We start from the raw sequence: 22762 nt of genomic DNA on the forward strand, positions 1-22762 counted from the left end.
GGCTAGAAGGTAACGCACGTCAGTGCATAATAAACAGGACTATGCCTCTTTAAGAGACCAATGTTTGTGTTTTCCCATGCTCTCCTATTGTAGAAATAACTTTCTGAGTCATTTCTATGATCCTGGAGACAAACTGAACAGAGACAAAACATAACAAAACACAATAGCAACGGGAAGAGAGAAATTCCTCCCTCCCTCTTCCACCACACATGCATTCTACGTCAGCAATCTGAACGCACTTAAAGCCTCTGGGTGGAAGAGAAACAAGGCGCCGACTGACAATGTTGTTTGGTACACACTTTTTTGGTCAAGTTCACCTTCTCTACCACAGCATGCACAGTTAAAACATGAAAGCCACACTTCCCCAGTGTGCTACTTTTAAATATTTTATCTACACCCTTTGGTGAAAAGTCTTACCTTCCAGATTTTCCACAGACAGTGAACTGCAACAGAAATTTGCTGGCTTTTTTAAACTTCAAAGCTTTGCACTTCAAAGACCCTGCAATTTTTCTCTCAAGCCTCATGTTCCACTGCTCCACCCTCCACAAAAAAAGATGTCAGTTTGGGATTCTCTCAAAATTCTGCATTCGGAAGCTTACATACATCTAAAAATCAGCATCACGACTATGATCTTCCCAGAGGAGAGTAATGAGATGGGCACCCCCATACGTGGCTGGCCTCAAACTCAGGCTGTATCAAGACCACCTACACCAAAATGCAGAACAACTGCTGATCAGACCTGTGATGAGTCCATTTTCTCTATTTCTTCCTTTAGCCTCTAATACTGTGCTGAGAACTATCTCAAACCCTTTATATTACAGACAGTAAGGTCCCATGAAGTTGCAAGACCTTACAGGTCTGGTTTAACATGCAACCTTTTTGTTGACTTTGGAAGTCATAAAACAAACCCCAAGCTTTCCCACTCTGGGGCTGACGTACAATCTGCCATTTGCAACCTGCTGGGAGGAATAGGATGACTTGACAGGAAGAAGGAAGAAGAAAATTTTGTTTGGGATTGCCAATCCCTCCTCTGCTGCCACAGTGAGCCCTGCCCCCAGCTTGTAGGGCTGGGGCCAAGGGAGACGCCTGCGCTCCCAGGCAGCAGGCGTGGGCTGGTTGCAGAAGGCAGAGCAGGTTGGCAGATCCCTCAAAAGAAATGACCTACATCCACCTTCCTCCCTGTGGGAGAGGAGTCACTCTCATGAGCTGAGGGTTTGAAAGCGGCCACAGCACTCCCCAGCTTTTGCAGCTTTCCCTGAAGACTGAGTAAGGGGCCCTCGCAAGCGGCTGTACTGAAAAAGCCGGGTGAGTGAATGAGAAGGAAGCCTGGGGAACAGGAACCTTGTGGAGGGTGGAACTGCACAAACAACAAGACTGGGTGAATAAATCAAGCCTGGCTGTTGGCTTCCCTCTAAGAAACCTTCCCTTAAGGCTCCACTGGATACTTTTGGACTCTACCTGTCTATTTTTAGGCGGGACAAGTAATGCTGAAAGAAATAAGGAAAAAATCATGCTTTAAGTCCAAGAATGGAAAATTTGGTATTCTCCACAAAATCACTATGATTAAGGAAGACTAAAAAGGAAGGGTTATATTTCAGGAGTAAAAACATGCTACAAGTCACTGTAAAAATTGCATGTTACGTCGTGTTTGCTAAGAGGAGGGGGAAGCATTTCAAGAAGACAGCATTTCACCACTTAACTGTCATTAAATAGGAGTGAAGGCACAGCTGAATGCCCAGCTTTAAAATGCAGCTGTACTCTGGCTATGTTTTCATATAGGTCTCAGCTGTGCTGAGGCTCCCAGCTTCTCTGCATATTGTGATCTGGCTTTGGGAGGGGCTGGCTGGGACCTTGAGAACAACTGGCACAGGTTCTGGCCAGTTCTGTGCATGAAGTTATGCAATAAGAGAAAAATCACGGCCAAGTTATGTAGCACCCCCACTGGGTCCTTAAAATAATCTGCCTGAAGTACAGGGCTATTATAAAGCTAGAAAAACTGTTTTATGAACTAAGATGGCAGGTTCTCAGAAAAAAACCCTGCCCTCTTGGATACAGGAGCCAAAACATATTGGAACATGTGCAATGGTTTCAAAAGTCAGCTATTATTTTACCAATAGCAATGGTTTAGATTCACATCACTCAGCCTTACAACAAAGTCTTCTGTCAGTGTTAAAGTTACCATTTCCTGTTGAAGAAAAACACCTTTCCTTGGTCATCTTCTGTTTGTGTGTTCACATCCCATCCTACTCTGAACAGCAACTGCTGCAGAGCAGGGCCTCCTTGCTTGCCCGCTCAGCATCTTCTGCACAGCACCTTGCAACCAATACAGACATGAACAGCATCTTTGCCCTCCTCCAAGGAAAAACACTCTGGCTCCCTACTATCCAACCACAATCCACATTCACTGTTACACACACAAATTTTTATTCTGAAGGGGTCACCTCATCTTAGCCTGAGCCCAGCTTGTAAATTCCTGACACCACAGGGAACATTTGTGTGAAATATCTAACAGAAGTGGAATATGTCAGGGGACAGCAGTCAGTATCTGAAGCAGTACCTCCCTTTTAGGTGCCTCTTAAAAGAGTTGCTTCTTTGCTTTGGGGAGCATCACACAAAAATTATCTTTTAACTTAGAAGTGTCATTTCCTGTAAGCGTGACTGCAGTCTGGGAAGGGTTGTTGCTAGGAAAAATCCCTGGGAATTATTCAGTACAATTTCCTAATCATGCCTTTCCTGCCTGATAAACATTTGCCCCTGTGTCTCTGATTACACAGAAGCTCTTTGCAAACCAGCTGGATGAGGATCTGTTTATTTCTAAACTCAGGGAGGTAAATGTAATCTCCCATGAATGATAAAACAATTGGAAGAATAAGGACATGCTATAGAGTGTCTTTTCTAATGAAGAGTTTTTCTAATTTTAAAAAGGTTTGCAGATTTGACAAGGTAATGAGCATTTGAACTACTTGGTGCTAGCCACATTTTGATGATAGGAAGCACTATACAGTAAAAGTGATGCTGTAGCATTTGTATTTTGTATTTGCCTTCAATTAGTTTTGATAATAAAATGTTACACCAGTATTGTCCACAAATCTTAGAAACCCAGATTCATGAGATATTTATGCTACAGCTAATGAGCTCCTGGCTTCTCTGATAATTTCCTCAAAAAACAAGAGTCATTGTATGAACAGCAGAAGCCAAAGGCAAAGCAGACACTCTGTGGTACAGGTTTTATCAGTTATAAAGATACATAGTCCCCTCTTGACTTTCCAGATCTAAGCCAGAGGCAGAGCAAATACCTCAAAGGCCATCAGACAGCAGTAGATTTAATTGCCACATGGGAAATGAGCTCAGTGAGTTTGCCCAACTCAGCCTAACAACAGCCACTGCCACTGACATCGGTGGGTACCTCATGGACACACCTGTGCGGAGCCAACATGAACACAGGATGGGCACTTTCTGCCTTAGCCAAATTGTGGCTCTGGATAAAAGATCTGGATGCTGGAGCAGAGTTAGCGCTGCCTGCCTCTAAGCAGAGCCCTGCCTCAGAGCTGCCTTCCTTCATGGATATGTCCCAGTCTCTCACCCCTACAAATTCTGTAGTTCTGATGGCAAATTCATAGTGGGCTTGGTAACATATTAGCAAGCCTTCTGCAAAGTGTCGGCTACTATATTAAATCCCAGCTAGACCCTGGAAATTCTAGAAAATTATCAACACAAGTCATGTGTCAGCTTTTCTGAAAACAAAGGGCTATGGAGCTGTTTAAACTTTGTTGAAAAAGTCAGGGAATAGTCGGTTATTTTATATAGTCACACATCCATAATTTGAGTTCATGTCCAGAAACAACTTCCTTTTTTCTTTGTAATTTCTTAAGGTAAAAACCTTTAAATGTTCGCAGAAAGTTCATGGGAAAAAAGCGCTGCTTTTCTTTAAAGTCCCCTAGATGGCATATTTGTCAGTTTTATGTTTTTCTGGAATACTGTGCAGAAGACAAGAAGTCAATAACAAATTTTACAAACAACTCATACCAAATTAAACTCAGGATTCTTCTCTGTTCACATAAATTTTGTCATTTGGAGAACGTTATGCATAAGCACAGCAAAAATAAAGAGAGGAATTTTCCCCTACAGTTACATTCCCATCACTTGCTAATTCCAATGTTTTGTACTTACCTTCAAATCAATTTCAGTTCTAGAGAAGAGAAATCGAAACTCCTCCAGATTGTCTAGGCAGGAAATTGGACTTCAAATCTAACAGGACCTTTTTGTATTATGTTTATTAGTATGCCAAAACTACTGTGCTGGGGACATGCACAAGCAACAGAAAGCGCATATAAAATGGAAGTTATGAAGATCTATCATCCTGTGCTGTCAGCATGTGCTACAGGGCAGAAGCATCTGGTGACCTTTTGGGGCAGCTCACACAGCTGAAGAACCAGTGGGACAGAACAGATGACAGATACTGAGCTGACAGCAGCATCTGCCTCAGGAGGGACTGAGGTTTGATCTAATGCAATCTCAAACAGAATGGACACTGACTTGTGGTAGTAAGGATCATCTGTGAGGTTTAACAACAGATTTCATGGGGCCAGACTGCATGCTTGCTCTCTCTCTATCTGTGCCAAAGAGCTTACTTATTGCTCCTACCCATCTTACATAGGCAGGGCCTTATGTAGGCAGCTTTCTCTGGTCTACCTATGGCAAATATACTCACATACTTACTAATTAAAATGTATTAATAACTAGGTCCTACACTAGCTACTGCCATTTGATCCACCACCTTCCTACTCAATTCAATTCAATGATCAGGGTTTTTTATTTTAATTGGCAGATGAAGTCTAATGTGTGGTATTTTACATTTCAAAAAAACCTTGAATATACCACAACTTACACACTGTTGAATCTTGCGTAAGACATATGGATGCTTGGATCTGCCTTGCTTTCATTCCAGTCTTGCGAATAGTTTTCAACGTTTGTGGACATCCTGAAGATGATTTGCTGTAGAATGAAGAAAGAAAATTCAGTACTATTCTGCACAGCACTGAGACATGTGGCTTTTCTATTCAGATGGTTCTGTGACCTTCTTGAGTGAACTGAGTGACTTAACATCTTCCTGTGCAGAAAGATAGTATTTTCATTGCAAGTGTAAAACAAGGCAAAATGGAGGCCAGGAATCCTTCAGGAATCTCTCCAGTCCTAGGAGCTCAGGTAACTTCCTTGGCCTTTGCTTCATCAATCAGATTTCTCTTAGTTCTTATACTGCATGTAGCTGGACATTTGGGCAAATGGTCACAGTAATAATGATATTTTTGTCCATTTTTTTGTCTTAGATTCACAGCACACTGTGAGTTTAGCCATTTAACAGTCTTGTAAACCATTATTAGCAGCTCTCAGTGTAGCATTGTGTCGTGGTTCAGCCCTAGTCAGCAACTAAACACCATGCAGCCGCTCACTCACTGCCCCCACCCCTCTGGGATGGGGGAGAGAATCGGAAGAGCAAAAGCCAAACTTGCGGGTTGAGAGAAGAACAGTTTAATACTTAAATAAGTTTAATTATTAAACAGTTTAATAAATAAAATAAAATAATAATGATGATGAGAATTATAATAATAATAAAAATAATGAGAATATAATGAAAAGGGAAAAAGGAAAAAAAAACAAAACCACAAACAATAAAATGGCTTACCACCGGCCAACCGACTCTGCTGGTCCCCAAGCTGCGATTTTTGCCTCCCTCCCCCGGCCAGCTCCTCCCAGTTAACATACTGGGCATGATGTTACATGATATGGAATATCCCTTCGGCCAGTTTGAATCCGCTCTCTTAGCTGTGCCCCCTCCCCTCCCGGCTGCTTGTGCACCCGGCAGAGCATGGGAAGCTAGAAAAGTCCTTGACTAGTACAAGCACTACCCAGCAACAGCCAAAACATCTGTGTGTTATCTCAACATTGTTTTCATGCGAAGTCCAAAACACAGCACTATGCCAGCTACAGTGAAGAAAATTAACTCTATCCCAGCTAAAAAAACCATGACACCTCGTAAAGTCTGCTTTCTCCTTACAGTCTTCATCATCCCTCCTAGGAGGCACACAGCTGGCATGTCAGCCACAGTTTCTACTTCTGTTTTAGGATTCTTATGCCTGAATTCTCCACTCTACCTACCTCTGGCCTTTTTTTTTTCCTTTTAGATTATTGACCCTGGGGGGCAACACCAGCAACGCACTCCCCATTTACAGTATATCCCTGACCTGTGACTCATTCTCCCCATGTGGTAACTGTGATACAGATGCTTTGCAATGGTGCAATTCCATTGTCACCATTTCTGATGTTCACTGAAATTAGACAAGGGAAAACCAGCCCCTACAATAGGGAGGAGCAACTAAATTTTTCCCACATGACTGGTACTTGCTCTTGATCTGAGTTTTACAGCTATGTTAGCCTTTCAAATATGCTGACAACTCAGAGCGATACATAGATTTATTTAAGGAGACCACAGGAAGCAGAACACAACTCCATAAAGTAAAATCAAGTTTGCATTTATGTATGGTTAATTCTGTAAAACATTTTTGTTCTCAAGCTAGTAACTTATTGAACTATTTGAAGTATTAAAATCCAGTCAGATAACCCATATATGGTATGCTTTTTAACAGTTCTGGCAACATCGAGCTGCCCTCTAGTTCTAGGGGTATAGTTTACCCAGCCAGTAGTCTTTCTTGAAATTTATTCCTCTTACAAATGACCGGGTTTAGAAATCTGACTCACACAGGGGCTTCAAAAAACAGTGCTTTTAGAAAATATTTTCTAGTTACACATGGAGTTTAACTGAGCCATCTGCGCAGAAATCAAACAAATGAAAATTAAAGGGAAAAAAAGTTTTCCTGTAGCAAAGACGACAACATTAGGAGTAAATGATGTAACTTTTTGGATAGGATCTGAAGATACCAGAAATCAACTATAAAGGCTAGTTAGTTTGGTGAGGGGAAAAAAACGCCACAGAAGAAAATTGGACTCACAACAGGCTGGGGAGAATATTTTTTTATCAGCACTCTGCAGATGTGGGCTATTTCCTCTCTTTTCATTAAGAAATAAAATTTTCACTATATGCTGTTAAAAATAAGCATCTATAATCGGTGTTTCTGTGCAGTGGTATGTGAAACCAACACTGCTTCCTGCACCCCCACAGAAGGAGATCAACAGGTGGTTAACTGGTAACAATGGTCCAGGGGTGACTGCAGTACAGGCTAGTGCAGTAAGCAAGCCACCAGAGAACAAGGTTCACCCCAAACAGAGCCATTTGAAAGGGTGACCCAAAGGAAGTAATTATTTACTAACACTGATTTTCTCCTTTAAACCTTTTTATAAGATAAATTAGTAACATGCAGCATAAATTAAAAAGCTATTTTCCAAACTTCTGGATTGACTGAACATTCTCCAGGATAGTTCCGAGTACACAGTGAAAAGGAAACAAATCTCCAGTACAAGCTAAGGGAATCTGAATGTTTGGATTTTGGCCAGGATGCCAATCAGGGAGGCCAACCAATGCTAGATTTCAACAAGTAAAGCCTTATGTTGCTTTAATGTCCTTCCCCCACAGAAGTCTCAAAGTGTTTCTTGAGTGTAAATTCCAGTTCTGCAAGCCAAATCTGCCCTGTGTTTTCCCGAAGCCCTCTTGGAGTTGATAAATCCCTAGAAGGATTCAGGAATCTGATCATATTGAACAAATTGCATGACTGTGGCCTTTAAATCAATACAAAAAGAATATACAAGAACTACTTCTTGTACCTCTGCAATACAGGCAAAATAATTCCAGTATCAATCAGCCAGGCAGGTAAATTTAATATTACAATGCCCTTATATTTAAGAACCGTCTTCCTAGAAACTAGTCATGCCAGTTAAGAAAACTCTTCAGCAAATGCATGGATTTGAGCAAGTCCATAACCTCTACTGAGTTCGGTATGCTGACCCTAAGCTCATCTTCCGTCTTTAGGTACAGTATGTTTGCACCAGGAAGAAAGGAAATCCTAATGGCAGGTTGGCATATTAGCAGATGGAAGCCTTTTGAGATCTGCAGAACAGGTAGACATGTTCAAAGCTTTTTTTATCTCCCCACCAAACCATTTTAATATCTGATTTATCCCCAGTTCAAATTCGAGATGATGTCTAACAGCAACACAGGCGCAATAATTAAATGGTTAATATGGATCTTGAATCAAGAAGGAAAGAAGGGTAAAATAAATAGAGTCAGTATTATGTTATAAAAATCAGGCCCTTTCAAACCTTTCTAAATTACTTGAAAAGATCAAAACTGATAAATAATTAACTGACAAATAATTAATCACCAATCCAGTGCCTCAAGAGAGGGCCAGCCCTATCACAACTAATCACTTTATCAATCACCAGGGGAAAGTACTTAAAAGAGTTATTAACAATATTATGAAATTAGATTATTGGATGATAATACAGAGTAATCTGGATTGCTCAGTAAACTGACTACAAACAAACCAAGTGTTTGATACAATCAAAATTAACTCAGACTTTCAGGGAAAAAAACTCAACACCCTGGCTATACCCACCAGGTGGAGGTCTCTAGCTCAGGAAGCAAGGGATCTGAAAAATATCAGGTCAAAGAACAGCTGAATGAGTGTTCCTTGTACATCTTACGGCCAGAAAGACTGAAGACATCTTTGTGAATAAATATACAGTACTTTCAGTTAGGAAATAAGCTTGTACTGAAATGTAGATGCTATCAATTCTTACATAGAATCAGAGACTAATTCAGAAGAGAGGCTGTCTAATATAGTCTGCAGCAGAGTCTGCCTGAATCAATTCTTGTTGGAACTGGAGTGGATTTCACAAAAAGCTTTCAGTCTGATTCAGGGATCTACAGATCAAGGGAAAAGGCTAAAGGAGACCTGAAGCACAGGCATGAGAAAGATTACATTCCAGGACCTGGAAATATGCCTTTGCAACAGCCTTGCAAAGCACTACCTGCTTAGAGCAGAGAGGGCTAAGGGATGGCCCTATCAGACAGTGAGAGCAATTCAAGGGCAACAGACAACTCCTCAATTGGGCAGGAGTGGAATGAGATCCAGAGGCAGAAACTGGACTTAGGCAAATTCAGGTTAGAAACAAAAGATTTTTGAAAAATGGGTAATTAACTGTTGGAACAACTTACCACATCTTAATATGACTGCTTCAGCACTTGGGATTTCTCTAAAGCAATACTGTAGTTCAAAAATAGTTGACAAATATCGTGCCTGCTGCCTGATTCCACAGGCACAGATTTCCTGAGGACACTAACAGTGTCACTCTCAGACCAGCCTGTACTGCACCAGCATTGTGGCATGGCAGCGCTGCCCCTCCTTGTACGAGGGGCCTTGTGCCTTTGGAGCCTAGGAAGTAGGAATAGTCCGTAAAAATGAAAGCTGAACAGGCCTGGCAGTGCCTTATCTCTGGCTTTTGCCTCAGATTGTCAAGAGTTGTCCCATTTATGCAAATTAATCCTGAAATCAAACTGAACGAAATTTATGGCAGCAGAACAACAGCCTGTGATGAGCCAGTTAACCCCCCTCCAGGTTTGCAGCATGCCCCTTGCCCCTTGTTTCTCTTCTAGGCTTCAGTGTTTCCCCAGCATAACCCTGCAGAGAGTACACAAAAAAGCACAAACAAGAACTCAAGCAAACAGATACTTTAGAAACAAGTTAATTTTATTGAATAGGCATTATAGCTTCTCTCTGTTTCAAATGATGGAGAAGCCAATTCACACAGACTGCAGAGCTATCAGTTACTTTGAGTAATCTTTCATAAAAGAAAGAAATTAAATACAGTTCTGCTATAAAAAGTGCAACAGTTATAACTGGAAGTTTTTCAAAACAAAAGCAAGTTTTACTACCTATTGCAAAAATTGGTTTAGTGCTTTAATACTTTACAAAGTAACAATCCAACTGCTAAAAACAGCTTACATGTCATCTTTGTCAAAGTATGGACTAGATCAAAAATGAATTGAAATTGAATTTGAATGAAAACTGCACGTAGAAAAGGTCCTCAAGAACTCACGCTTTTCACAACAAAAATAATTCATTACCCTTTAATGTTAATTAATGTTCCTGTTTCTTTTGAACAATGCATTTAAACATGATATGGCAGTCAGATTAAAAATGATCAACTGTTTTGTTTGCAGATGAAAGTGACTGCAACCAATCACATCTTTAAATTATGAATAGGGAAGGGAATGGGAAAAGATAAATTCACTCCTTCCATACAGGGTAAAAGTTTTGCATGAAAATGGTCAAACACAGAGAAACCTGAAAAGTCACTTCAGCTTTAAATAAATTTCAGATATATCTATTATATTGTTTATTGAAATCCTAAAGTAATCTTTGCTAAGAGTATAAATTTATAGAAGACAACAAGAAATTCAGACTCTGAAAAATAAGGAGGGTATGACTACCAAGAAGTTGAATTCTTAGCCAGCAAAAATCAGTGAGACTTGCTTTATTCCTTATTAACATTTACTTAAGCCCCAGTGAGAGCCATCTTTCTTTGAAATATGGACTTCAAGTACAAATACATTCATTGTACATTTCTATAGTTTTAAAAATGCTGAGTTTGCTAGGTTATTAGAAAGAGTCACATTACCTGTTCCATTTTTTTAAACTTTATATAATTAGCTTTGGTTATAATTGAACAAAGACCCTCAGTTAATGAGTAAATTAACTTCTATAAGCTAAGGGTGTGACATCTGTGTTATCTGAATTCTTGTTTGGGGAGACAAGCGACTCTATATGCAAACTGAACTGAGAAAGCCAAATCTTCTTTATTGGCAAATCTACGACAGGCTTTCAGAAAAAAAGAGCTTTAGAATTTCTCTAAGGAAGTAGAAGTTGAAAGGAAAAACATTAGAAATAGCAAAAAAGATGTACAATTTCAGGAGGGCATATTCTACAATAGTAATAGTAAAGTTATGATGAATCAGCTACGTATACCTTTTGCGTATAATAATTCAGACCGCCCTTCAAAAGTTGCCCATATCTGAAAGGCATTGGGTTTTAACAACACAGAATTGTGCAACAAAAAAGGTAAAGTATACCAAATGGCAGAAATACATGTAAACAGCACTAATATTTTCAATGTTTCATTCAACTTTTTCCATACAAAAATGTTAGTCACAAGAGTCAGTGAGGAAGAACGAGGCCTTCCAAGGAGAACAAAATCTTTCAGCCACACAACAGTCAACCTCAAGGCATTTAAAAAAGTTTCTAATAGTGTTTTACGTCTTAAAATTGAATGCAGAATAAAGCTCTAGATGGACTCCAATAAGAAAACAAGAGCTCTATGCAGATTTGAAAAACTGCTTCATAGCTGAATCATGGTAAGACTGGCACATTACAAATGCAACAAGGAGTTAGCCGGGTAAGAGCAATGGGCTTGGAAAAGGCACAGAAGTAATTGCTCCTTCCCAGAAAAGAGCACAAACCTAATCTAAATAATCGGGACAGAATTTTATACAAAACTGTCAAAGCTGGCCTGGAAGACCATGGTTGAGGACTCCTAGCTGCTTCCATTCGTTATTTAATCTCGGTGTAAACCCTGTTTGTTCTCCTTGGCTTATGGTAAAGGAACAGCGATTGGTACCATGTACATGCAAATCTTGAGTGGCTCCAAGGGAAAATAAGTTTTTGTACTGTACATGAACTATGTGCATTATAGAAAGACCGTATTTACAGTACTCAGAATCTTGAGCAAATAAACAGTAAAATCGTTACTTAGTTTCTCTCAGTGTTAAAACATAAGTGCACACAATTTGCAAAGTTTAGAGACAAGAGCGCTTCTATCACGCTCACATGGCTGTGTTTCAATTCATTACCTGATTGCAAGCCCATTAAAAGGAGACACAGGGTATTCTCTGAGCCTGAGATGCCATGTTTTGCTGCTACATCTCCTGCATATTTTAACCAAAAGAGTGGGGAAGAGGCTTTGTATTACTTAAACCTGGAGGCAAGTGACAAGGCAGTGTTCCACTTCATCTTTACTGCAAAGATACTGTTCAGACACCAGAGGCCAGAATGAACTGTATCTGTTTTAAAGGCAAGATTGACCAGACTTGCTTTGTTTTGGCTAGGTTGGCCGTGGCTCTCAAACTCCTGACATACTGTCAGGCTTCATCAAGCAAAGTTTCTGTGCCAAGTGGTTCTAATTTTATTCTGTGGCAAAACACTTACACAGAATTTGCCTAAAAAGGTGGCTTTTACCTCTCAGCTTGCCTGAGAGGGAAAGTGCAACTCCAGCATAATTCCATTTTCATGTTTTTATTGATTTTGCATGTGAACAAAGGAAGAACTGGGTCACTCCCATACAAAGCTTATGCTTTAAACTTCCCCTCCCCTTTAAAAAAAAAAAAAAGCATTTGAAAGGGGCAAAATGAAAATGAAATGCACAGCTCACACATGGGAGTTAGGCACTGTTTAGTTCTAACATTGGAGCATATTTTTGCAATCTCAGATGATTCTGCCACTAGAGTAGAACTTGCTTGAAGAAGGGAAGAAAACTTGCCATTTTTCTGTCCCTTCTTCCCCAACAGCAAAGCTCTGCAACAAAGTAAGAGACTACATTAGATGCAGAGATGAATGCCAAAACAACATTTCTCTGTTCTCCCAGAATACAAGAAGAGATACAAATTTCCAGTCTTGACAGGAAATAGATTTTGATACATCTTAACTGTTTTCCCTCTTTTTAGTACTTTGGTGCCATGGTTACTCCACTATCTACTTTTATCTCTATTTTTACCCCTATCTCCTCTTTTGACAAAGGTTTCCTGGCACACTGACACTTATCAATGAACTACAATTTCTTAAAGAAAAAATACTTTTAAGATTACAGGTCATTCAGATGAATATGCATACAGTTACGTAGACTACAGCAGGCTAGAGTGTTTTACAGTTATGGTTAAATGAGGAAGTGGGACAGAGGCTGCATCCAGTTAAGTGACTCTCAGTCTCCAGAGAGTCATAATTTTAAGGCTGTTTGGAACATCGTGGCTTTTACCCATATTGTGTGTTCCACAGTGCAAATGTGCATCAGCCATTTCAATCCTCTTGGTACAGTACATGTGTTTAGGTAATGGGAGATAAAACAGCAATCAGAATAGTATATTCACTTGAAAGGAAAAAAACCCAAACATAGAGATCATGATATTAAAAAAAAAAAAAAAGTCTTCTATCCCCCCCCAGAATCAGTGGAATACAGTAGCCCCCATTAAGAATGCAACAGTTAAATGGACAATTATATGGTGTTTTGGTACAAGGCAAGTCTCTCCACATTCAGGCAATTACTTTATGAATAAGTCCAATTATTTGTTCACACATGGAAAATCGCTAAAGAGAAAATATAATTCCATTGACTGAAAAGGAGTGCAGACTAATAAAGAAAAGCCCTGACTATGTGTTGGAGTAATGCTCACTTGATTTTCTGAAACCAAGAAAGAGCTTTTGCTCCCACAGAAATTGATGCTTGGTACATCTTAAAACCAGTTTGTTTATTACGAGGAACCTGGAAGCAGAATCTTAAGGTTAGGTGTCCAGATCTGAAAATTTTGGTTGCAGTACATACCTTGATAGTAATTATTAAACAAACTAAACCACAAAAGTTATGGAATTTTAAAGACTACACTGACTCTTAACATATGCATTAGTTGGCAGAGTCTTTTTTGCACAGTTCATCAGTACTTCATATGTACAGTACAAAGAACTATGAAGAAAGAAAATCTGAACACTTAAATCTGCAAGAAGCTGATGCATATTAAGACACAATGTAGCTGCCAATTAGATGATGACATTTCTATGATCTAGAGTGATTTTCTTCCCACAGATTCTAAATGATTGCACTGATTATTTATTCTTGATTTTCATTTTGGAAGGAATAATAAATCTCTGATTCTGTTTTCAAAAAAAAGCAAAGTAATCCTACTCCAGTGGACTCAAGGTGTGTTATAAATGTCCCAAGTGAATCAATATCTGTGCAGAAATGTTTCATTTGATAAGAAAACTTTCCAGATGAGAAGCCTATTGGTAGGGACTGGAAGGAAAAGTGGCATTAGATAGAGAGGGATAGTGTTGTACCAAAATATATAAAGAAAAATTTAAAGCTTTTAAATAAAAAAAAATTTGCATATTCAACTCGCATTTGATAAAGATGTGCAAAACAGACAGAGCAGTTAGAAACAAGTACATTTACAAAGCTTTCTTTTCATGGTTAATTTCTACCAGCATTTCTGAAGGTAACCTACTAAAATGATGACCCTGTTTATAATAAAGGCGCAAAATATTGCTCTGTAGCGTATTTTGAAAATAATATAAAAATAATTTCTATATTACAATTTAAACTTGGCTTGTAAAATTTCAACATAATACAGCCTTAGGTCTACAAACTGAACGTACTTACAAATACCTCTCTGTTGTTTTCCTCTCATTTTTAACAATATAGTATTTTAGTCATATACATGGGACATTAATGTGCAAATGAAAATAGATACTAGTGTCTGTTACTGAAATAATTTACATTCTATGCTATATACTGTTTGGTGATCCTCTGCGTAAGCTGCCATACCCTAAAACAAATACTCTTCAAATACACTGCCAGAGACTTAAAATACACTAAGCTGAAAAGCCATCTACAATAAGCATCAGTTATTTTGCTTCTCTGACCCTATGTTTATTTGAGATTTTTGTGGCTTCTATTAACATATGGGTTTTTACCTGTGCAAAACATTCCTGGTGATACGAAGACTGTACTCCCTTAGTAGCTCGTACTCTACTTTCACATCCAGCTTGCAAGTATTTTGTGTGTCCATGAAGCACCTGATTTAAGGCCCCACTACCAATAGGATTCTGTCCACAGATTTCAGAGGACAGCAGATTTAGCCCAAAGAGCCCTGAGGCTTCCCTCTGCTCCTCAAGCAAAATTCTCATTGATTCTCTCACTGGAAGAGTAACATCAGGCAGCCTGAGGGGAACATACGCTGCCTAAAGGGTCAGGCCTTAACCCCACAAAGGTTTATGCTTTTTCTTAACAGTTACGTTAAGTTTCTGAAAATAAGCAGTCACACTGATGCCAGGGAGACTATGCATATTGGTGAAATTGAGCACCAGTGTACTGTTTGCAGAATCAGAGTTAAAGGGCAGTACTTTGTCAGATCTGTGCTGTGCATTTTTTTTTTCATGTCTACACATTCATCACATGAGAAATAGATTACCCTGAATATGCCTATATGTACAAGGACTGATACTGCCTCAGCAGACTGCTTTGATCTGCAGTCCAATGGTGCACAAATCCACATCAAGCGACCTTCTTCAGTACTTTCTATATCAAGTAATACTGCTCACATAAGTTTTGCAGTTTAAGAAAAGATGACTCTGAAGACTTCATTTGGCCTATTTAGACTTCTTAAGAAAAATAGCAACACAAAACTTTCCAAGTACAAAACAAAAGGTTAATAAATTGTTTTAAAATCCAAAATATCTGAAGTTACTTTTAGTAATCTGCACCACAACCTTCTTCTGAATAAGCTGCTTGTTAGCCATATGCTACAACTGATACCCATATCTGAAAAAATACTTGTAAAGTCTAGCAATAGTTTATTAACTCTTTAGAAAGTATTTTAAACGGAACTTTAATAAAGTGTGACTGAAACCCATTATGTATTACAGGCATCCTCTGTTACGAACAAAGTAAAAAAATTGCATAATAGGTTTAAGCCTTTTTTAAATTAGAGAAAATGCACATTCACATGTTAAAAAAAAAATATCCAGCTTCCTCCAACCTAAATATCTCCTGGTGATTTTGGATCTATTCTGGGAAGGCGTAGCCTCCCCAGGATTTAGTCTGTACTTCTGAAATCTGGACAACAGTGATAACTGTTGAATGACTATCAAGGGGGGGGGGGGGGGGGGGGGAAGCAAACACAAATGCAAAAATATGCATGTGTATTGCAGCCACTTGAGCTAACAGAAGAAATTAATAGCGTCCTCCAAAACGAAAACCAATTTCTGTACAGCGGGGACTAAGCAGTAACTCTAAGAAGCTCCGGAAGGTATAGCGAGGGCGGATCAGGCACAGAAAAAGGACTTGCTGGCCTGCAGGCTACTTGAACTTTCAATGTAAGGAAAAATAAACCAAGAGAGCAGTCAAAGGTTATCCATTTAGTGCAACAGGAAAATAAAACTGAAGATTATTCCCTCTCACACCTAGCTAAGAATGGTACAATTTCTTTCAGAGCTGGTGAACACAAGTCATGAGCAGTTGGGAATTCTGACAAAAATAGGTAGAAAATTTCCTTTTACAGCTAGACTCTTCATGGGACAATCACTTCTTCAGGAGGAGGCACTGTTTCTGCATGTTTGGACTGTTTAATACCAACTATGGTATCCCCTTTAGAAAACTGCCACAAATAGCTCAAAAAAGGGAAAAATAAATAAATGAATGAAAACCCACAGTATTACTTATCCAGGAAAAAGGACAACTACTAGGAAAAGATGGATAGATTTTAACTGGCGAATTGCATGGTATACGTGCAACTTCTTTTCAATATCAAATGTTAAGGGACAAGAGAATAGTGGGATATTTGAAGAGAGCTTTAAAAGAAAACGGCAACATTAAGCAAATTATTTGAAGATATACCAAGAAAAGGATTCTGAGGAAACAGGTGCAACTAAAAAGTATTCTGTCAGTATTTCATATAACAGATATTTTCAAATGAGCAATCCAGTAGTGGTAAATATTTGCAGAAATATTTGAGTGACTTGAGCATAACAGTGAACACTGAAATTTGCTATCCTATACAGACAGCCTATTATTATTCAGAAGACCAATTAGTTTTTCAAAATAATCTAACATACAGGTACAATCTGTTCAATAATTTAGAACAGAGTAATTGATCTAAATATTTACCAGCTGTATATCTCTTTCGTCAATAGTAGATCTTAAAAATGTTTTTAACATTAAAAATGTTTAAGGCTATAGAAACAACTCCTTTGAAAAATGGGAAACAGCAAACTCTCATGGTAACTGCTTACTTTTACATATGTGCTGTTACTTTTTTTCCTCATTCAGAAAGGATACAACTGACTTAAATACAGGGGCTGGTGTAGTTTGCTCCTAATGTAATATTTTTAAGCACAATTTTACACAGAAGCAGTTCTCAGAGTATCAAATGCTACTGCTACTCTAATGCTCTAAGAGTTCTTAAATATTTATTTTTTTCATGAACTTTTATCCTGTCAGTTTTCTCAGTCTCAGCAACAAATACAATCAGGTATATTTGATTTGTTTTAGCATAATCTGCAATTCAGATTTCTTTGGCAATGAGAACTTACATGTTAACCAAAAAAGGACACTGCTTACCAGTGTTAGCAGAGATATGGGCTTTAGAATGTGCTTACCTTAAGGACAGAAGTCGCATGGAGTTTTAACCTCTCATTATGCACATCAGTATTTCCCTTTTATGAAGGACCACAAATTCAGTAACAGTGTACACTCAGTATATGGCAAGAAATAAGAAGTACAGGTCTGGATTCATGGAACAGCTAACACAGCAAAGACCAGGACTTCTTAGGAGTGGCTAATGGACTTACTTTGAAACTATTCTTTAAACCTCCCATTCAGCAGGAAACCTAAAGATATGGTCAATTTTAAGTATGTGCTCAGTTCCACAAATTTCAGTGGGCCATTAGCAACAGCTTACGAGCTTTTCCTGAAAGCCAGTACGTGTCAGCATAAGTTTGTGTATCTTGTTTTCACAGACTACTTTAGGCTTGGTTTCAAGGCTAACTAGGATTAACTGTCCACAAGTGAAATGGTGCCACCCACATCAAAAGTAAAAATTGGGGTACAGCAGAAAAGAATCAGATACAAAGATTCTTTGGCAAATAATCTTTCCGGTGTGGGCCAGAAAAAGTGCTATTCCATAATGAGTAAGGCAGAACTCATGTCCTGTGCCTTTAGGTGGCAGAGTAAGAATTCTTGAAGGCAGTACTTCACCTATTTGTAGAAAATGAGCTCTTTTAAAAAACAAAAAACCAAAACAACCAACTGTAGGTAGACAGTAAAGGGGCCTCTGATTACAAGTGTAACACCACTAAAGATCTATTCTTACTATGTTATAGCAGCTGATGCTGGAGGGGTGTAAAACTGGCGAGTGCTATATTCAGGAAAGCTTCCTCATGTCATACATCTACTTTAACAGTAGTTGCGGTGTCTGCTTTACAGAAATGTTTATATGAGCAAAGTTTTATTTTCAAAAGTATTGCAAATACTTAAGTAAATATTTGGATATCAGACTTGTGCATATCTGTGCTAGGAGTTGCCATTAACAATGGAAGTATTTTATAGCTACCTTAGAACCTCCTGGCGGGTACACAGAGTCTCTTCTCTAGGAGAAGACTCAAAAATAGGTGGAGCCAACAGCCTTCAAGAAAGGTTCAGAAGTCATTATGTGTGCAATAACTATCCTTCGATACTGTTGAGAAAGGAATAAATCAATAATGATTAAATTCATTCAATGGCTAAGGCAATCAATTGATGCACTACATTTATTTTGACAAGCAGTTAATTCAGCTCTAAAATGATCCCAAATTTCCTAGCAGGTCATCAAATTTTCCAAATCTAATAACATTTTTGTATTTTAATTTTATTTTAACATTTCTCTCAATTTTAACAGCAATGAAAATACTACTGAAATTCAGGTGCCCAAAACTATACTGTGTGGGGTTTTTTTGATGTGAAGTCTTGCAAGTTATAATATATTTTTTATAAAACCTGTTAAAAAATTCAGTACAAATGAAAGTGGCTCAATCCTACTTTTTAATGGAAATGTAGAAATGACTTAAAATTAGGAAGAGGTACAACCCTCATGAATTCAGACCTTTCACTCCCATTTTCCCAGATCATTCAATTTCAACTAAAGTGAGTACAAACATTAGTAGCAATGCAATATGCTGCCATGTTAAAAATGAGCAGTATGTAAAATCACTACCCTCCTGAAAAAAAAAGGCTATGAAAAATTTACGTTTTACTGAGGAAAACATACTCTCATAATAGCCATAGAATTTCAAATGTCTGCAAGGCAGATACTACCCTACTACAACACCACATCTCCAGTATTATGATTTTCCCCTATCATTCTACTACCTGAGTGATGTCAGTGTAAATTCAGGCACCATTAGTAAATTTTTGACCAAACATACACACAGCACTGACAAAGGAGTAAACAACCCTTCAACTTACCAGTATATGTAAAAAAGACACTGACAAAATGGAAAATAATTTTTTTTACGATAAATTAATTCTATTATTTCCTCATTGCCCCGGAAAAGCGAAAAGCTAGACACTATTTACTCATCAACCCTTTATTCTTTTTTTTTAAGGATTCCTTTTACTGCAATTCAACACTGTTTAGTTTCTAAGTAAGAAAATGGTAAAACTAAGTAGTCATGGAAGAATCCTCAATGCCTATGTCCCTTGCTTTCTCTCTCCCTGCGCTTTAACTCTTCTTTGTAGCAGTATGAACAGTAATTTTCAGTCTCAGGACGCCCATAAAAGGAACAGTTCTCCTTCTTACAGCGGTTCTGCTGGATGGAATATATTGGGCAAACTGTACTTCTGCCTTGATTTTTATCATTGTTCAACCAGGTCTGAGGAGCATCCTCATCAGCATATTCTAAGCAGTCTCTAATATCGCCAGTATTGAATCCATTTGTATATGTCTGAGACTTGTGTTCAGTAGGTATGGCATAGCTCAGTGATTCCACTGTGTTCACTGTGCGGATACCAGATATCCGGGCTGGGCTATAGGTCTGAGAAGACAGTGATCTGTTTTGCTGGGGATAGGTGGCACAGGTTTTTAAGGTGCCAACTACTGGCTTGTAGGTATCATCCTGGAAGCTCGACGGCTTGGAGCTGACATCATGCAAATGGATGACGCTTTGCCTTTGAACAGGTGGTGTATGGCTATAGTGGGCAGATACCGGAATGGGTCCGCTTTTCTTAGCACCATTACTAGGTGAAGAAAATGACCCAGGCGTGGGACTAGTGCGATCTTTAAATTTTAAAACTAGTTGAGTTGTATGGCTTTGAGGTAAGACAGGTGATGCCCTATCCTGAGGAGATGTTTCTAATTTTTCTTTTGAATACGCCTCTGGCTCCAGTTTCCTACAAGATGACCCATTCAGTGTCACCTTTTTCTCAGCATCCTTTCTTTTCTGTTCCTGTTCTGCATTGAAACGCTCCTGCGCACTGGTCAGGTAATAGCCTATCATCTCCTCATGGAACTGATGCCTGTGACTGGTCAAAAGAAGGCCAGCAAAAATAAACTTTCGTTCACCCTGCATGGCAGCTCTCAAAATATTTAGGCTGAGTTTCACATCAGTGCTGTACTTCCATGGGTCAGACTGCTTGTCAGAGAAGGGTTTATTGTTCATCTTTTCACTGGGTGAGTTGCTAGCTCTGTCAGTTGGAGATGGAGTGGTCTTTTCAGATGGAGAAGTGCTCGCAGACTGTCCAGATTCCTCTTTGCTCCCTTTTCGAGACTTAGACTTCTTCTCTTTGACTTTTTCTACTGTGTCTCCATTTTTCCCATTCCCTGAATTGGCTCTGCTCATTTTGCCATGCACCAGGCCTCCAAGACCACCCATATTCTTCTTCAGTTTAATTCCCAGAGTTTTACTTAGGCTTCCTATTTTATTGGCAACTGAATCCGTCCTGGTTTTGTCTTTATCTTTCCTCTGCTTGTCCTTTTCTTTTTCTTTACCGTTTTTGCCATTATTGCCATTGGAATTACTACAGATGGAATCTCGGTCTGAGTCCATTGAGTCAGCCAGAGACTGAACATCTTCCCCGGCTGAAGCAGTAGGGGATTCTGGTTGAGCCAAAGGGGCCTGCTGTGGAAAAGTAATGATAATTAGATATACAAAATCAGTTTCGTACAGGGACGTAGTGCAAAAAAACCCCAAATCCAATATAGATTCTGACATTGATTTTAAATGTACTTTTTTGTTTATGCACTGACATTTCAGACTGGTTTCTTCACCAAATAAAGCTTATTTGGCTGTGCTGACTATGTATCTCGTTTGTTCCTACAGTAGCTTTTGGCTCATTTCAAGCACATTTGTAGAGCAGAGGTCAGCCATTCACAGGTTCTGTGAAAATCAGTGTCTGAATAATGGAGAGATGCGAGTTAGTGCTCTTGTGGAGGGGAAGGCTGCAGTACAACCTCCCTGCGTGGCTGGCCAGCACAGAGAGATCAGCCACTCAGTAGGAAGCATCTATAATACAGACTGCCTCTCAGCCAGGGGGGAGACAGAGAACATGGAAAGAAACTGAACATGGAAAGAAACTGGTAATACTGTGATGGAAGGGAAAAAGTTCTGCTGAAAGCTGTCAGGGGGAATGCAGCACATGAACCTGTATGTAGCAATATTTCAAAATTCACTGTGTTCAAAACGCAACTCATTTAAACTGATTTCTTCATTGTTCCGGTCTCTGGCACATGAAAATCAAAGGTATGATGCACCAGAGCTAAACACCTTGCCTGAAATATTAAACTTAATTAAAACTTAAGCAAGTAGACTGAGGAATACAATGAGGTGTATTCATTCTTATTGGAAATACAATGCAGATAAAACTGGTGTCAGAAGTCCGAGTTCCAATTTATATTTTAGGTAAGGTGATAAAACATCTTTCTTGAAAATGCAATAATGAGGATCCTAGGATACTTTCAAATGTGGCTTTGTTAATTTACTCCTGCAAAACTTAGTCTCGCTTTTAGGTACCATGGAGCTAAAATCTGCTAGAGATAAATATGAAACATTCAACTAACCGTAATGATTCAGAAAAGAATCAGAAAAGAAAAAAAGCTCGGGAGACGTATATACTTCCAGTATAGAAACACACACCTGCTTCTTGTCCCTGGATATTTAAATGCCCTCTCTCTCCCTGGAATCCCTGAGCACCCAGCCACCCCACCACCCAGTAGGGAGCAGAGCTGTTATCCCCACTTGGCAGAAGAAACGAGTGCTGAATTAACCTGACCATGCTCATGTGGCAAGTGTGAAGCAGGGAGAGGTAACCCAGATCCCACAAGTTTCAGGCTCACAGCTTACAACAACAGAACCATTTTGCCTCCCCTTCTTCTGATGTGGTAGCTTCCATTGTAAAAACTGTAGAAAAATGGATTTTTCCCATCTCGCAGCTTGTTAAATGCCTTCTCCATTCTGTGTTCTGTTCCTCCTTTAAATCCTGTCTGTGTTGGCTGTCTAAATTACCTCCATCCTCTCCTAGCAACCTTTTGCCTCCAGACTAACCCCTCAATTCATTCAATGTAATTTGCAGAGAAATTTGCAGGTGACTAGGTGCCAGCTGGGCATAGTTCTAAAATATCTTTCTGAAAGAACCAGGCTCCAGTTCAGTTCCAGTCTGTGGCCTTTTGTCAGCCACTCTAAACTGGGAGCTGTCCAGGGGTGCAAATGAATTCTCAGAAAGAGAAAGGACTTGGGATTGGTGACCTAACAGTGGCATTAGGAGAGCAAGCCAAAGTTCTGAGAAAACAATAGTGAGAAAAGGTCTATTTTAAAATTTTTGAGAACTTGAACTACACAGACTACTGAAATAAGTAACAGAAAGATTAAGCTAGAAAATACACTGCAGAACAGAGTATGAGTTGCAAAAATAAACAAGCAACTGTGTTATTGAAACAAATACAAGAAAAATCTATAAGCCT

At 39.0% G+C, this 22762-nt stretch overlaps 1 protein-coding gene across 9 annotated transcripts in view; it reads right to left on the reverse strand.

The window, feature by feature from the left end:
* Positions 1 to 9680: 9680 nt before the first annotated feature.
* Positions 9681 to 22762, reverse strand: part of OTUD7A (OTU deubiquitinase 7A) — a 163087-nt gene continuing 150005 nt past the window's right edge. For 7 of the 9 annotated variants that reach the window (XM_064456611.1, XM_064456609.1, XM_064456608.1 and 4 more), the window contains one exon: positions 9681 to 20924. In XM_064456611.1, coding sequence (XP_064312681.1) covers positions 19491 to 20924 — 1434 coding nt within the window. In that variant the 3' untranslated portion in view covers positions 9681 to 19490. The remainder of the gene's footprint in view (positions 20925 to 22762) is intronic. The other 2 variants (XM_064456613.1, XM_064456615.1) reach the window with 2 other exon arrangements.

Source organism: Phalacrocorax carbo, chromosome 7, assembly GCF_963921805.1.
Source record: "Phalacrocorax carbo chromosome 7, bPhaCar2.1, whole genome shotgun sequence".
Classification (NCBI taxonomy): domain Eukaryota; kingdom Metazoa; phylum Chordata; class Aves; order Suliformes; family Phalacrocoracidae; genus Phalacrocorax; species Phalacrocorax carbo.